Source organism: Squalius cephalus, assembly GCF_949319135.1.
Source record: "Squalius cephalus genome assembly, chromosome: 18".
Lineage (NCBI taxonomy): Eukaryota > Metazoa > Chordata > Actinopteri > Cypriniformes > Leuciscidae > Squalius > Squalius cephalus.
Window position 1 is genome coordinate 34,162,788 of NC_137139.1, and position 17,023 is coordinate 34,179,810.

General features: G+C 36.3%; 3 protein-coding genes across 5 annotated transcripts in view; 1 reads left to right on the top strand and 2 right to left on the bottom strand.

Annotated features, from left to right (window-relative positions):
* The first annotated feature begins 1,023 nt into the window (after window positions 1–1,023).
* Window positions 1,024–6,572, top strand: LOC307145913 (growth hormone secretagogue receptor type 1). The gene is made up of 3 exons (XM_079849553.1): window positions 1,024–1,379; window positions 2,944–3,400; window positions 5,067–6,572. The coding sequence occupies exons 1-3, from the start codon at window positions 1,104–1,106 to the stop codon at window positions 5,363–5,365; spliced, it is 1,032 nt and encodes a 343-aa protein (XP_079705679.1). The 5' UTR covers window positions 1,024–1,103; the 3' UTR covers window positions 5,366–6,572.
* A 747-nt stretch (window positions 6,573–7,319) lies between these two features.
* Window positions 7,320–8,144, bottom strand: LOC307145914 (enhancer of split mdelta protein). Of its 2 annotated transcripts, none has more exons than XM_079849555.1 (4): window positions 8,086–8,144; window positions 7,902–7,997; window positions 7,757–7,841; window positions 7,320–7,642 (listed from the first exon to the last, which is right to left on the bottom strand). In XM_079849555.1, the coding sequence occupies exons 1-4, from the start codon at window positions 8,113–8,115 to the stop codon at window positions 7,467–7,469; spliced, it is 387 nt and encodes a 128-aa protein (XP_079705681.1). In that variant the 5' UTR covers window positions 8,116–8,144; the 3' UTR covers window positions 7,320–7,466. The 2 variants fall into 2 exon arrangements, with proteins under 2 accessions (XP_079705681.1, XP_079705680.1); XM_079849554.1 differs by having other exon boundaries at window positions 7,324–7,654.
* A 7,261-nt stretch (window positions 8,145–15,405) lies between these two features.
* camta2 (calmodulin binding transcription activator 2) overlaps window positions 15,406–17,023 on the bottom strand; it is a 48,315-nt gene continuing 46,697 nt past the window's right edge. For both annotated transcript variants that reach the window (XM_079849214.1, XM_079849213.1), the window contains 2 exons: window positions 16,583–16,657; window positions 15,406–15,542 (listed from right to left, as the gene is read on the bottom strand). In XM_079849214.1, coding sequence (XP_079705340.1) covers window positions 15,488–15,542; window positions 16,583–16,657 — 130 coding nt within the window. In that variant the 3' untranslated portion in view covers window positions 15,406–15,487. The remainder of the gene's footprint in view (window positions 15,543–16,582; window positions 16,658–17,023) is intronic.

A 17,023-nucleotide genomic window follows, 5' to 3' on the forward strand; every position in this document is an offset into this window, starting at 1 on the left:
AGGGGTAGGGTTAGTGTGTGTGTGTGATGGGTAGGTTTAGGGGTTGGTGTGTGTGTGTGTGTGATGGGTAGGTTTAGGGGTCGGGTTAGAGTGTGTGTGTGTGAGATGGGTAGGTTTAGGGGTCGGGTTGGTGTGTGTGTGTGTGTGTGTGATTGGTAGGTTTAGGGGTCGGGTTGGGGTGTGTGTGTGTGATTAGTAGGTTTAGGGGTAGGGTTAGTGTGTGTGTGCGTGTGTGATGGGTAGGTTTAGGGGTCGGGTTAGTGTGTGTGTGTGTGATGGGTAGGTTTAGGGGTTGGGTTAGAGTGTGTGTGTGTGTGTGTGTGATGGGTAGGTTTAGGGGTGGGGTTAGTGTGTGTGTGTGTGTGTGTGATTGGTAGGTTTAGGGGTTGGGTTAGTGTGTGTGTGTGTGATGGGTAGGTTTAGGGGTTGGGTTAGAGTGTGTGTGTGTGTGTGTGTGTGATGGGTAGGTTTAGGGGTGGGGTTAGTGTGTGTGTGTGTGTGTGTGTGTGTGTGTGTGATGGGTAGGTTTAGGGGTGGGGTTAGTGTGTGTGTGTGTGTGTGTGTGTGTGTGATGGGTAGGTTTAGGGGTGGGGTTGGTGTGTGTGTGTGTGCGTGTGTGTGTGATGGGTAGGTTTAGGAGTCGGGTTAGTGTGTGTGTGTGTGTGTGTGTGTGTGTGTGTGATGGGTAAGGTTAGTGTAAGAGGAGAGAATATACAGTTTGTACAGTATAAAAACCATTACATCTATGGAGAGTCTCCACAAAGATAGTGAACCTGTGTGTGTGTGTGTGTGTGTGTGTGTGTGTGTGTGTGATGGGTAAGGTTAGTGTAAGAGGAGAGAATATACAGTTTGTACAGTATAAAAACCATTACATCTATGGAGAGTCTCCACAAAGATAGTGAACCTGTGTGTGTGTGTGTGTGTGTGTGTGTGTGTGTGTGTGTGTGTGATTGAGTGAATTCGATCTCTTCCTCTGGTCTTGTATGTGGCACTGATCTCCAGTGGTGAGCGTCACAGAGAGACAGAAGAGATTCAATAACGTCCTGCACCCTCTGAGTCCTGAACTCAGTCCTGATGAAGCGTCGGCTCTGAGCTCCGGTGTCATGGACGTGCTGGAAGAAGCTTCTGGATCCGGCTGGTGCTTGGACTGCGGGAACAGATCGGAATGGAAAGACCTGTCTCTCTTCAACGACACCGTGCTCGTGGTCGTCACGGCGCTGTGTGTCCCGCTGCTGCTGCTCGGCCTTCTGGGAAACGCCCTGACGATCCTGGTGGTGTGGCGACGCCCACAGATGAGGAGCACCACGTACCTGTACCTGAGCAGCATGGCCCTGTCAGACGTCCTGATCCTGCTGCTGATGCCGCTCGATCTCTATAAGGTATTCAAGTGCTCACGTGCCGTTTCATGCGACCGTTAAACGAGTAGTTCACTTCAGAATTAAAGTTTCAGAATTAAAATTTACTCTCACATCCACGTCATCCAAAGATGTTCATGTCTTTGAAGTCTTCTCCATATAGTGACTTCAATGGGGTCCAACGGGATGAAGGTCCAGATGTGAGTTTCAGTGCATAGTCAAAGTCTTGACACGGTCCCAGCCGAGGAATAAGAGTCTTATCTAGATAAACCAGCGGACATTTTATAAAAAAAAATAAACATTGATATACTTTTTGGCATACCTTTATACTTTTTATACAATGCCGTCAATTTCCGACCATTTCGAGCCCGATTCAGACCCTGACAATGTTAACGAACAAGAGTGTCGCGCTGAACGGATTTCACAGGACGTTTCAGAGTGGTATGTTTTTTTTTTTGTTTTTTTTTTATAGATACAATGTTATCCACCATTTAATCATATTTGTCAGAGAACTATGGTAATACAAACAGTAATCGATGGCAAAATCATGGATTATTTCCCTAAGGGGCGATGAGCAGTCTTACAAAAGCTACAGGAAACACTACATCAATCCTGTAATGTTAGTTAGCAGGCGAGACCCTTGTGACTGGTTTTGTGGTCCAGGGTCACATATGTTAAAAGATCAAGTGAATGAATTTTGATTTCTCATTTTATGACCCCTTTAAAAAAGAGAAATCATAATCAAAGACCGCTCTGACGTATGTTGTTGTTTGCTCTGGCGGTATCAAACGCCGTGTACAAACTCTCAGTGTTAGTTGATGAATTTATGAATCTGATGTGGAGTTAACTATCTTTTAGTCATTGATTAGCATATTCTGTCATGATAATCTATAAATCGTGTTCAGGGGGCGGGGTTTATGCAAATTTTAGGGTTGGTGATGTCACTAACCCAGGAGGAATGTGGTGTAGTCTCTACCAGCCGTTTGTTGTAGTCCCTGTTAACTGTCACTGGCCCACCGGTGGGCCCATTTGCCATTGCATGTTTAAAACAATTATACCCTATACTTAACCTGATTTAATATTAACAAACAATATATCGTTGGAAAGCTCTAAGCGTGTACTTTTCATATTTGACCACTGTTTTGCAGGAAATATTATGTAGTGACAAACATTTATCAATTTGTGACAAGAGAAATTAGCGAAAAAATCAAAACTATGAAAAAACAATAAACACACTTACATTGACTTAAACTTCAGTTTTTATGCTGATAATCCAAACTAAATATATTTTCTAGTAATTGTCCAAAATATTGAGAATACAATCGAAAATGTATATATTTTTAATGGTTGATGTAGCAAGTCTTCAATGAAAACTGTAATGCATGTCCACATGTCACCTAGTGGCCTTTGTTGGTATAGCAGCTTTAAAAAATCTCATTTTTTAAGATATTAGTCTCACATTTGGAACACAACTTCTTTAGAACAATGGCTTTTATTTCATATAATTTTTAGGGTGTCAGACTAAAGTCAGAAAAGTCTAATCATACTCAACCACCGCTCTAACGCATGCTGTTCTTCGCTCTTGCAGTTGTGGCGGTTTCGTCCGTGGCTCCTGGGCGACGCCGTGTGCAAACTCTCGGTGTTTGTGGGCGAGTGCTGCACCTTCTCCTCCATCCTCCACATGACGGCTCTGGGGGCGGAGCGATACCTAGCCGTGTGTTTCCCTCTCCGCGCGCGCATGCTAGTGACCCGGGGGCGTGTGCGCGTGCTGATCGCGGGGCTGTGGGCCGTGGCGTCGCTCAGCGCTGGGCCGGCGCTGGCTCTGGTCGGGGTGGAGCGCTTGGAGGATGGAGACAGTGAGTGTCGCTGCACACAGTTCGCTCAGACCTCAGGGCTCCTCAAGGCCATGCTGTGGCTCTCCAACCTCTACTTCATCTGCCCGCTCGCCGTCCTGTCGCTCCTGTACGGCCTGATCGCCCGCCGCCTGCACCTGCGCGCACACCTGCACCGGGACAAGACACACCGCCAGACCCTGCGGATGATGGGTGAGCACAGAGGATCATGGGGAATTGTTCAATTTGACGTTAGATCCTTAAAGGTGCAGTGTGTGATATTTAGGAGGATCTGTTGACAGAAATGCAATATCACATACATAACTATGTTTTCAGTGGTGTATAAAGACCTTACATAATGAACCGTTTTGTTTTTATTAGCTTAGAATGAGTGTTTTCTCTCTACACACACCGCGGGTCCGCTTACATCGACATGTTTCTACGGTGGCCCTGAGCGGACAAACACGTTTCGTCACTATGTTGTTCTTTGTGAAAAGAAGCTATAGCTAAAGTCAGCGGATAAAACACTGACACAATGATGAACAAGTGACAACAATATTCGCAATAACATCGTTTTACTGAATAATTAAGTAAACTTAATTTCTTTATCTTTGTAAAGAAAGCTTATTGCTGAACTGTCTACTCTCTGCTGTCTCAGACGACGACATCACTTCCTGTCGGCCACCATAACTTCTGTTCGTTGCAATTCATAACCTCACCACTAGATGCCGCTAGAAATTACACACTGCACCTTTAAAGAAGGATTTTCGGTAACACTTTATTTTACAGTGTCCTTGTTACATGAACTTACCATAGTAATAACAGTAAATTATGCATAATTACATGAACTAACCCTCAACCAAACCCTAATCCTATCCTAACCCTATAGTAAGTACATGTAGTTAATTAATATTACACAGTACTTGATTATAGAATTACACTGTAACAATGACACCTTAAAATAAAATGTAACCCACTTTACAATAAGGTTCATTAATTAATGTATTTACTAACATGAACTAACCATGAGCAATACATTTGTTACAGTATTTATTAATCTTTGATAATGTTAGTTAATAAATATCCAGCTGTTCATGTTAGTTCATGTTTGTTCACAGTGCATTAATTAACGTTAACAAATACAACCTCTGATTTTAATAATGTATTAGTAAATGTTGAAATTAATATTAACTAAGATTAGTAAATGCTGAAGAAATATTGTTCATTCTTAGTTCATGTTAACTAAGGTAGTTAACTAATGTTAACTAATGAACCTTTATGTAAAGTGTTCCCGTATTTTCTCAGTGTTATTTTAGTATGATTGAGACACTTTTTTTATATTTTGAATAATTTAATTTTTTTTTGTATTTTAATTTTAAAGTTTTAGTATTTTTGTCATTTTTATTGTAGTTTAAAAAAAATATTTTTTTATAAATTTTTATTTCAGTTTTAGTTGTTTTAGTACATTAAGTTAAACTAAAATAAAAGATGAGAAATATTGCTTTGGAAACTATACCTGAAAGTTCAAGTTTTTAATACTTTATTTTAACATTTAGGGTTTTTTTTTTTTTTCTTCCCATCTTCCCATTTTTCTTTTCCACACAACATCAAACAGTCACAACCAATCAAAATGCGCCATATCTGAATTTTATTGTGCATAGAATGATCTCCAACTTGCATTTGTTTCTCACACAGAGCTATCGGATAACTTATTGTGACACTTTTTTGTCCTTTTTGGAGCATGACAGAAATGGTACCTTTGAACTGTCTTTGAATTAACGGTGCATGTCGAGAGCATTTAGGTGTGGAACTACATGAGGATGAGTAAATTGAGAGATTTTTCCCTTTAGCTGAACTATTGTTGTGTTGTCTCTTGCAGTGGTGATCGTGCTGGTGTTCGTCTTGTGTTGGCTGCCGTTCCACGTGAGTCGGACGCTGTTCTCGGTGTCGGACTCCAGCGTTAGCTTGTATTACATCAGTCAGTATTTTAATCTGGTGTCTTTAGTGCTGTTTTACGTCAGTGCTGCTGTGAATCCTCTGCTGTATAACATCATGTCCGCTCGCTACCGTGCCAATGTCCTCGCCATGCTGCGGTTAACCGTGGGCCCCACGGACGAGCTGCGCCACAGGGCCCGCACCTCCCCGCTCACCGCCTCTCACTCCAGCACACACTTCTGACCTGTGTGTGTGTTAGGCTTCAAACTAACTGTACACGAGGGAACTGGGACTGAGGTTGATTACCACCACAGTAACACAAGAACGCACTGTGACTGTGTTCAATGGGCCGAATGCTTGCTAACACTGGCCAAGCATTTGTGTACTTTGGCGCTTTTGTATTCGTTCACATTTACTTTTTGCATTTGTTTACTTTCTTTTGCATTCGTTCACATTTACTTTTTGCATTTGTTTACTTTCTTTTGTATTCGTTTACTTTTACTTTTTGCATTTGAGTACTTTTGTAATTTTGCATTTGTTTACAATCTTAGCTTTGCATTCATTTGACATTTACTTTTTGCATTTGTTTACATTTACTTTTTGCATTTGTTTACTTTCTTTTGCATTTGTTTACATTTACTTTTTGCATTTGTTTACTTTCTTTCTTTTGCATTTGTTTACATTTACTTTTTGCATTTGTTTACTTTCTTTTGCATTTGTTTACATTTACTTTTTGCATTTGTTTACTTTCTTACTTTTGCATTTGTTTACATTTACTTTTTTGCATTTGAGTACTTTTGTAATTTTGCATTTGTTTACAATCTTAGCTTTGCATTCATTTGACATTTACTTTTTGCATTTGTTTACTTTCTTACTTTTGCATTTGTTTACATTTACTTTTTGCATTTGTTTACTTTCTTTTGCATTCGTTTACATTTACTTTACATTTGTTTACTTTCTTTTGCATTTGTTTACATTTACTTTTTGCATTTGTTTACTTTCTTTCTTTTGCATTTGTTTACATTTACTTTTTGCATTTGTTTACTTTCTTACTTTTGCATTTGTTTACATTTACTTTTTGCATTTGAGTACTTTGGTACTTTAACTTTTTGCATTTGTTTACATTTACTTTTTGCATTTGTTTACTTTCTTTTGCATTCGTTTACATTTACTTTTTGCATTTGTTTACTTTCTTACCTTTGCATTTGTTTACATTTACTTTTTGCATTTGAGTACTTTGGTACTTTAACTTTTTGCATTTGTTTATTTGCGATGCAGAATGACACACTCTGCTGAACGACATAATATCTACAAATGGACAGAGCCTTTTAGCAACACTATATTTAATGTGTTTTAAATTGTATTTCTTGTGCTTGATGGGGCTTATTTCATGGATATTGAATAAAAAGCAGCTCTTTGTGACACTGTGATGTGTTTTATGAAAGCAATAGTGAATGAGGGATGAAGGTTGTGTGTTTTCCAGATGCATGTTATGACCGATAATTTACATCCCTGGCTTTTATGAAATGGATCTGCAAATACATTAATTTGAATATCAGGTAAATTATTTCTACTTTATGATAAGCCTTTCTTTGTGTTCCCTGTAATACGGTTTGAAACGATGGTAAGGAAATAGTGTTATTTTATTTTGCAGGTTGATTAACCTCATCCAGCATTGCTGAAAGAGAAGAAAGAAAAGAAACTTGTCTCGTTTAATCATCATGTCGTTCCATCCAAGCTCGACTTAATTTCTTCTTCCGGACACAAAAGAGGATGTTCTGACACATTTCTCAAAATATTTTATCTTGTGTTCAACTGCAGACAGAAAGTCAGGATTGGAACAACATGCTTGTTTTTGAGTGAACTTCTTCCTCTAACATGTCTAACAGACTGAGAAAGTCACGCAATTGAATTTTTATTTCATTCCTTTTGATTTTCTCACGCCGGTTTAAATGCAAAAGTATCAAACTTTTGGAAAGCAGAAGAAAAATAACCAAAACTCAAAATCTGAACATTACTCTCGAGGGGAATTACTTCCTTCACTGCTTTTATGGTCACCATTTTATCAGGCACACACAATAAATGTTTCCTAATTTTATTTACACTAATATGTTTGCTCTTATGGTCACCACTTTAACAGGCACACAGAAAATAAGTTTATTCATTTTATGTACAAATTATTATTACTATTGAAGTGCTCAACAAATAGATTGACATGTGGAATGTAGTACTGCCAAAAAGGGAAAAAAGGCATATATAATTTTGACATTTTATATCATAATTATGACTTGTGGCTGTCATAAATGGACTTCCATTAATAGAAAGCAAGAGTATTTGGCTGGTTTTAGCTCCAGGGTCTCCAGACGCGCGCGTGTGTGAGTGGATCTGGCATCTGTGACGTGTTCGGGTGTCGATCGTGGTGTCCCGCGCTCGGGTGCGCGCCTGTGGTTCTGAAGAAGCGCGTGACCTCCCGCGCACACGCCGCGTATCCCGCACAGAACCGCAACCGACTCCACTCATCTGACACATGATCTAACAGAGGAGTTTTCATAAGATCACGCTGTCAGTTTGTCATTATACGTTGTCATTTTATTTTTCACGTTCCAGGTTTAAAATATGAATTATTATTATTACCTGTTGACGGGCAGTGCTGCGCGCGCAGGTGTCGTACGGTGAACTCGAGAATTTCCGCCTTTTCCAGTTTTGATGATTGACAGCTCTAAAAAAAATAGTCTTAGAAAATTTAAATGACATAACTAAATAACGCTCTCGTGCTCACCGTGGTTGCGCCGGCTTGGATCAGCAGCGCGCGCAACTGTCCGATGTATGCGTTGATGCGCGCGCGCCTCCGTCGCTCCATCAGCGGTTTAGTGATCTTAATACGAAACAAACATTTTAAACTCACAATAAGCACGCCGGTATAAAATATTTAAACACGAAAGAGAAAAAAAAAATGCTTTTACCTTAGACCTGTGCTGCGAGATTCCGGTCATTTCAGCACGTGTGATTAAACTCTCCTCAGACATGCAGTTTTCTTGTGTCTCTGGATCATCGATGGGATGTCAGTCCGTTATATAACCCGCGGAGAACAAAAGTTGAGTGTTGTTTCCGCCCAGATCTGTGGGTGGTAAAGTGTGTTTTATTCATAAGGGTTTAATCTGAGGCCCCTCGCAGGGATTAAAGCTCTAAAGGGGTCTGATCCCGTCAGCTGTCAATCATCTGTGATCATCTGTGATTGACAGCCGCGGGACGTTCATTCCTGGAAATGCTGCTGATTTGAAACTCTAGAAATGTTGCTTATTTGGGAATTATTTGCAATACGTCCTGTGCAAAATCCTGTTTTCAACTGCTCCTCATTTGTGTTTGAACTCGATTTTGACAGAAAATGCGACAAATATGGCGATTTATGAATTCGTACAGTGTGCTTTTATAAAAACGTACAAAAAAAAGTTTAGAAAAAAGTAAACAAGCTCCAGCCATAAACAGAACTTACAGATTGTATGAAAACGTATGAATGCGATTGTACGAATTAATCTGCCAAATTTGCCAAAATGTAAAATAGATACGAACTGCCATGAGATCTGTGAGCATATTTTAAAGCCCCTCTGTAGTCACATTTTATATACCTTTGATCACCAAAAGGACAAGCATTTTTTCCTTAAAAAAAAAAAAAATCTTCATGCCTTAAAATAGCCTTAATGTAACTCGACATATTCTATGAATATGCAAATGAGCCCCGCCTACACTCACTCAGATCCACTGGTTGACGATCACACGTTGATCTGATTGGTTACAAGGTATTTTGTGACGTCAGAAACACCAGCGATTTCAAAGCGTGTTTTTGAGACTGTCTTTGGTTCACTGCAGTTTTAAGGAGGAAATACTCAGCAATGGTGTCGACTTATGAACTTACACATGGTTTGTCTTAAAGCATATTAAAAACACCATAGATATATAAACAACATTAAAAGCTGGATTTTCACCACAGGCGGACTTTAAATGATTACATTGAACTACACTGTTAAAAAAAAAAAAAAAAAAAAAATATATATATATATATATATATATATATATATATATATATATAAATTTTACAGTGTAGTTCGATCTAAAATTTAAAGTCATATATATATTGTTAAATAGACTGTTCAACAAATTTTTTTTTAGTGCACTCTGGAAATTCAGCCTTGCAAACTAAACCCTCGGAGTATGCAGACTAGGTAGGAGGAAGCTCACTATGACTTGAGACGCAGACTCTCACAGCCGGAGGTCTGAAAGCGATTGTGGGAAACAGAAAGAAAACAAGCTCCCGTCCACTCGTTCTTTCTAATCCCTCGTTCCTCCACGCCTGCACACACACAGGGGAAAACAACACGGCCTTTTCATCACACACACGGCTCACAAAGTGTAAACCCCCACAGATGCACATCGACTGAGGGACACGAGCCTAGAAGATCTCTCGGACGTGCAACACAATCTCTGTGGTCTCCTTTAGACAAACTTTGAAGTCTAGTCACAATGGAGTTTGTCTTCAGGACGATGGAATCAGAAGTGCTAAAATGCGACTCGTTTCCGGGGTTTGGCTTAATAGGTTTGATCAATAATGCATGTACTATTATGTCGAGCTTTCTCCAATTCAAGCACCTTCTGGAGTTTGTTACTGTTTGCCTCTGGCCTGACAAACATTGTTCACTGACAAACATTGGAATTGACATGGAATTTCAGATTTTAGTATAGCAATGTCTTTCTGTAAAGCTCTGAAACAATGTACATTAGTTAGGCGCTATATTATGGAAGCTTGTGTCCGTCATGGAATACAAATGTTTAAACATTTTAAAAAGTTACTGTGATTTTATCTCACAATTTTAACTTTTTTCTTGCAATTCTAATTTTTAATTCTGGCTTTTCTGAAATTTTTCTGACAATTCCAAATTTATAACTCACAATTCAGATTTTTTCCCCCAGAATTTCAAGTTTATTGCTCAAAATTTTGACTTTCTTTCCTGTCAATTCCAGGTTAATTACTCACAATTCAGATTTTTTTTCCCTCACAATTCCAAGTTTATAACTCAAAATTCTTACTTTTTTCTCAAAATTCTGAGTTTATAACTCAAAATTCTTACTTTTTTCTCAAAATTCTGAGTTTATAACTCAAAATTCTTACTTTTTTCGCACAATTCCGAGTTTATAACTCACAATTCTGACTTTTTTCTCACAATTCCAAGTTTATAACTCACAATTCTTACTTTTTTCGCACAATTCCGAGTTTATAACTCACAATTCTGACTTTTTTCTCACAATTCTGAGTTTATAACTCACAATTTTGTCTTTTTTTCTCACAATTCCAAGTTTATAACTCACAATTCTGACTTTTTTCTCACAATTCTGAGTTTATAACTCACAATTCTGACTTTTTTCTCACAATTCTGAGTTTATAACTCACAATTCTGACTTTTTTCTCACAATTCCAAGTTTATAACTCACAATTCTTACTTTTTTCGCACAATTCCGAGTTTATAACTCACAATTCTGACTTTTTTCTCACAATTCTGAGTTTATAACTCACAATTTTGTCTTTTTTTCTCACAATTCCAAGTTTATAACTCACAATTCTGACTTTTTTCTCACAATTCTGAGTTTATAACTCACAATTCTGACTTTTTTCTCACAATTCTGAGTTTATAACTCACAATTCTGACTTTTTTCTCACAATTCCGAGTTTATAACTCACAATTCTTACTTTTTTCTCACAATTCTGAGTTTATAACACAATTCTGACTTTTTTTCTCACAATTCCAAGTTATAACTCACAATTCTGACTTTTTTCTCACAATTCTGTTTATAACTCACAATTTTGACTTTTTTTCTCACAATTCCAAGTTTATAACTCACAATTCTGACTTTTTTCTCACAATTCTGAGTTTATAACTCACAATTCTGACTTTTTTCTCACAATTCTGTTTATAACTCACAATTCTGACTTTTTTTCTCACAATTCTGCTTTTTTCCCCAAGAATTCCAAGTTTATAAACAATTCTTACTTTTTTTTCCTCACAATTCCGAGTTTATAACTCACAATTCAGACATTTCTCTCTGAATTGCAAGTTTATATTTTGCAATTCTAACTTTTCTCTCTCACAAGACATTTTTTATTTTTCATTTTGTGACGGAAACAAGCGTCTATACTATATAAACTGACTTGACTTGCTGCTGTACTTTGCAAACTTAAGTTGCTAAATAAAACTAAATTTACATGTAATGTTATTAAATGAATCAAGTAAATCAGATTCTATTTTTTTTTTTTTTGGTTCTTTTCATGCCTCGTTTTGTGAGTGATGTGTGTGTGTGTGACAGAGAGAGAGAGAGAGCGAGAGAGTGTGTGTGTGTGTGTGTGTGTGTGAGAGAGAGAGTGTTTCCCACAGTGCAGTGCAGGAGTAAAGAGAGAGATTAGAGTGGGCGAGGGATCAGCAGAAGAATAGCAGCACGAGATCCTCTTCATCCATCCGTCGCTCCTGTGAGAGAAAGTGTGACGCTCTTCAGCTGAAGGACTCACACTCGTCTGTGTCTGTGTGAGGTTACGTTTACTGATCCAGTTTTAGAAAATAGACACAATGAAACAAAAAGATGCACTAAAATCTAAAGCCAAATTGTTGTGATTGTGTGTTCACTATATCAGCACATGTTCAGAATGTTTTATTAATATTTGAACGCTTTTCTGTTTATATATTTGTTATAAGAAGCCTCTTCTGTGTTATTTAAATATTTAGGATTGCTTTTTTATTTTATTATACATTATTATAATTTATTTGTTTATTTATCTTACGTAATATGCAAACTCCATGATATGCGTATAGGCCTACTATTTTTTTATTTACATTTTTGGCCAATGTTTAATCTATGAAAACCTAACAAATGATAAGCTTTTTTTTTTTTTTGCTGAACATTCACTTTATATTGCAGTAATATTTGAAAAGATTTTCCATAAATTTTAGTATAAAAAATATATATATATATATATATATATATATATATATATATATATATATAAATGTATAAATATATATATATATACATTTTTTTATTTTTTTTTGGAAATGTGCCTGTGGTCAAAGCAATAAAATGCCATACTTTTCCTTCAAGATGTTGTTCGTTAACAACCCTATAAACCCCGGCGCTATTGTCTACATTCACAGCTATCTAGATCTAGAGTTTTGGTCAAATTAATGCTATACAATAAGCTTCAAATGGTTATTAATATATACACTAAAGACAAGACAATGCGATGTAGTGGTTGTGGAAAAAAACGAATAAAAATGACCAGTAACTGCAGCAATCGTTCTCTTCTCCACCATGTTTAAAGTTTATTGCCAAATTATCTCCAACTCAGTTGTATATCTTGAGAGAACGTTCATGTCCAATTTCCGACTAGGAAACTCGTATTAACGATAATTCTCATAGCTTGTGAAGGCAGCATAAAACGCTATACTTTTTTTTTTTTTTTTTTTTGAAAAACTGAGGCTGTGAATATGGTTGATAAATTTGCCTTACCTTTTTTTATTTAAAACATTTTAGATACCAGTGAAAATTTCAATACCACAGCTAAAACTACTAGCCTAACTAATATAAATTTAAAACATTATTACAGACAAGTTAACAGTCACTTGTAGTAAAAAAAAACAATTCTGCTTAAGCAATCAAATGGAAAATAACACTGCATAGTCTTCAGAGTATAAATTAAATATAGACTAATCCTTAATAAAGTTACAAAAGTTATTCAGTCAAGAGCAGTGAGTGATTTATTTTTGTCTTTTTTTTTTTTGTCTTTGTTGTTTGATTAATATTAAAAACACAGATAGCAGCAGGAATATTAGGCTGCTGTCACTTTAAGAGCGAATGCACAGATCCAACATACTGATACACACGTTTTGTCTTTCTTGACTGTTTACGGTCACTTAAGCCAGAACCGACTATGTTTAATAAGATACTCGCAGAGACTGGCATTTGTTTTAGCATAATGTTGTGTGAATTTGTCAGTTCAAGCGTGAATATTTAAATTGTCAAGGCTTTAACTTTTATTATGATGAAGCACTGGCCCGTCAACTGTCCTGAGTGTTGTTCATATTTGTTCATGAAGCATTGTTAGAATTCATATAAATGTTACCAGGTGACACCGTTTCATATACTAAAGCTGATTTTTACGTTAAATTTAGGCTCTGCGTGTCTGTAATCTGTCAAGAAATAAAATATTCTGAAAACAGACTGTGGATCTGCTTGTGTCCGAGTGTGAACTGAAGAAAAACACAAATGAAACTTGAATTTGAAGAATTTAATGAAATGTTACGAAACAGTAAAACAGTCTGAACAAATAAATGTCAGAATGAATTAACAGTAGAAATCAATTCAAACATGTCCATAAATCTATATTCATAAATAAACATCATCAGCATCAGCAGTACTAAAGGCCTGTGAGTGGAAATATTAACAAAAACAGGAACTCATGCAAACATAAACACCAGCAAGCAAAAAACATGCTGAAAAAATCTCATAGCGTAAATATAACCGTGCATATCAGCAATCAGTACAGAGAATAAATTAAACATTTTATCAGGCAGAAGCAAATATATTCATTCTTAAATATATTTTCACCAGTTCTTTATATTGTACAATATTTACAGAATAATGCATAAAAGTCTGAATCAAGACGGAGAACCAACCAGTTCTTCAATGACGCAGGTCTGTCGCAGTTAATTGAGTTAAAAACACCTCAAGGCACATTCAAAAATATCATTTTAATCCTGTCAAACGATACCTATGCGTGTGTAACGTGTTTCACGCACACAACACGGGTCTGAGATCACGCATCCAATCAGAACCGGGAGTTCTCAGAAATTAAAATGGAGTTTGAAAAATAAATGCGTCAAAATAAAAGTCCTACGAAAGTCAATAAAAGCTGTCAGCAGTATCTGCGTTACCTCAGATAATAATTCAGACGGATTCCTCAAACGGCACGTACTTATGGAAGATTGTTTCCACAACGGAATAAACACAAAAAGGTTACTGTGAGTTTTTATCTGGCAATTCAGACTTTATAACTAGCAATTTTCTTCCTCAAAATTGTGAGGTAAAAAGTCGCAATTACCTTTTTTTCCTTCATTTTTTTACAACTTTACATAGTTTCTGGAACATGCCATAATAGCTGTTGAATCTTGTGAATGTTACCAGATTAACAACGTGATTTTATCACTGGTTTCATTATTTACAACAATTTTTGCTTGGTTTTACAAATTGAGTTTTGAACAATTTGTTTTCGTGACAGCTGAAATTTCTTTTATTTTCTGTACTATTATATTAATTATATTTAATGAACATAAACATGTTTAACACAAACCGTTGGACTATAATCAGGCACCTTCAGTGATCGTATTTCTCGCGTCGTGAACATTCGCGCGATCGTTACGTTTCCGCCCTGTGTTACCATGACAACTACGATTTAAGACTTTGGATATCGCTATGAACTCAGCGTCGTTTTTTTTCTGTGGTTCTCTGTTCTGAGGCGCAACATCGAGTGTTTATAAAATACATCTCCAAGAGATCAATAAATAAGTTTATATCCAACACAATCACCTCTGTGTTTATGAGCATATATATGAGCGTATATACTGTTCACATTTATATAGAGATCCATTAATACATAAAAACATTCCAAAGATTCAGTAAAGCTGAAGTGAACTTTAGTGTTGCAGCAACAACTGGAAAGAAGCAACCGAAGAAAAACTGTCTGTCCTTCTACTATGGAAGCTTGTTTCCGCCATGGAATAAAACAAAATAAAAAGTACTTGCACTTTATATAATCATAAATAATAATAATCCCCCCCCCCCCCAATATAATTATATATAATTATATATATATATATATATATATATATACATATATATATAAATAATTATATATTTTTGATATATATATATTTTGATATATATATCAAAATTCAGAATTTTACAACTCGCAATTTTGAGTTGATATCTCACAATTTGACTTTTTTATATCTTTATATCTTTCAATTCTGAGAAGTAAATTCGCAATTGCAAGAAAAAAGTCTTATGAGATAAAGTTGCGATTACTTTTTTTTATTACTTTTTATTCCGTGACGAAAACAAGCTTCCATACTCTACTGCTAATAATGCAGCTCAAACTTCCCATCTTTCCTCTCTGAATCAATCAAATCCTGCAGTAGTTTTGACAAGAGTGTGTGAGGCGAGTGACGGCAGGAGTGTATCTGAGCAAACGACTGTAAACACGACTGAAAGAGTGTGTGTGTGTGTGTGTGTGTGTGTGTGTGTGTGTGTGTGTGTGTGTGTGTGTGGTCAGGTGGTCAGTCCTCTGTGCTCCAGCTCTTTACTCTGTTTCAGCTCTTTAATCCTGCAAACACACAATTTCATTAAACAACTTCATTCTCATGTTTTTCATGATCTAAATAGCAGAAGAAAATAAATGGAGAAATCCTGCATGTCTTTACTCAAACACATCTGGATGTGTCCTGAATTATTTACACTAAAAATATTGTTCAGATCAGATGCTAAATGTAATTTATTCAAGGTCTGAATCCCTGAATATGATGTTTTCACCACAGAAATAATGTTTTTTCTTCGTTTAGCAGTAAAAAATTGATTTAATTAGTCCTGTCAAATCAATTAATCGAGATTAATCAGATTCGCATCTAACATAAAAAGTTTGTATGTATATATATATATATTTATATATTTATATATACTGTATTTAATATATATATATATATACACACACACACAAACTTTTATGTTAGATGCAATTAATTACGATCAATCATTTTGACGGGACTAAATTAAATATAAATAAAATATTTGAGAGATTGACCTAACTAGTAAAATGTATATTCATTCTATAAATGCCCATGTAATATTACGATTTTATTAATGTTCATTGAGGACTTTTCCAATTTTTCATGATTTACCAGATAAGAATTAAGGATAAGGATTTAAAAAAATCTTTTTACTGAATAAGAATTAAGGATAAGGCTCTTTTTTAACTATTTTTAATTCACAATTTATATAATATCAATAAAATATTTTAGAGCTTGACCTATTGTAACTAGTAAAATGTAGATTTATTAAATAAATGCCTAATATGGTGATTTTATTAATTTCCATGAAATTATTAATGATTAACTGGATAAGAATTAACGATTAAGGATATTTTTTAACGATTGAGGATATTTTTTTATAAGCAATTTTTATAGTATACATAAATTGAAATAAAAACAGAGGTTGAGAGGGTGAATTTAAACAAAAGACATCTTGATTTGTATGTGTTTGAGCTTATTTTATCGCTTGTTTTGTCTTATTTGAACTTATTTTGAGGCGATTGGTTGAGAACGACTGGCTGGAGTTCACGTAAGCAGGAATGAAGAGACAGACGTGTACCTGTGTCTGCAGCGTCTGAGGAAACGCATGATCTTCCGCGCCGCCTGGTCCTGTTTCTTGGTCAGGAAGGAGCCTCTGACACACAGAAGGAGAGTTTGAGTCAGACAGTCACTCATGAGTGTAATGATGTGTAGTGTCCTGTAGGGGTGTAATGATGTGTAGTGTCCTGTAGGGGTGTAATGATGTGTAGTGTCCTGTAGGGGTGTAATGATGTGTAGTGTCCTGTAGGGGTGTAATGATGTGTAGTGTCCTGTAGGGGTGTCCTGTAGGGGTGTAATGATGTGTAGTGTCCTGTAGGGGTGTAATGATGTGTAGTGTCCTGTAGGGGTGTAATGATGTGTAGTGTCCTGTAGGGGTGTAATGATGTGTAGTGTCCTGTAGGGGTGTAATGATGTGTAGTGTCCTGTAGGGGTGTCCTGTAGGGGTGTAATGATGTGTAGT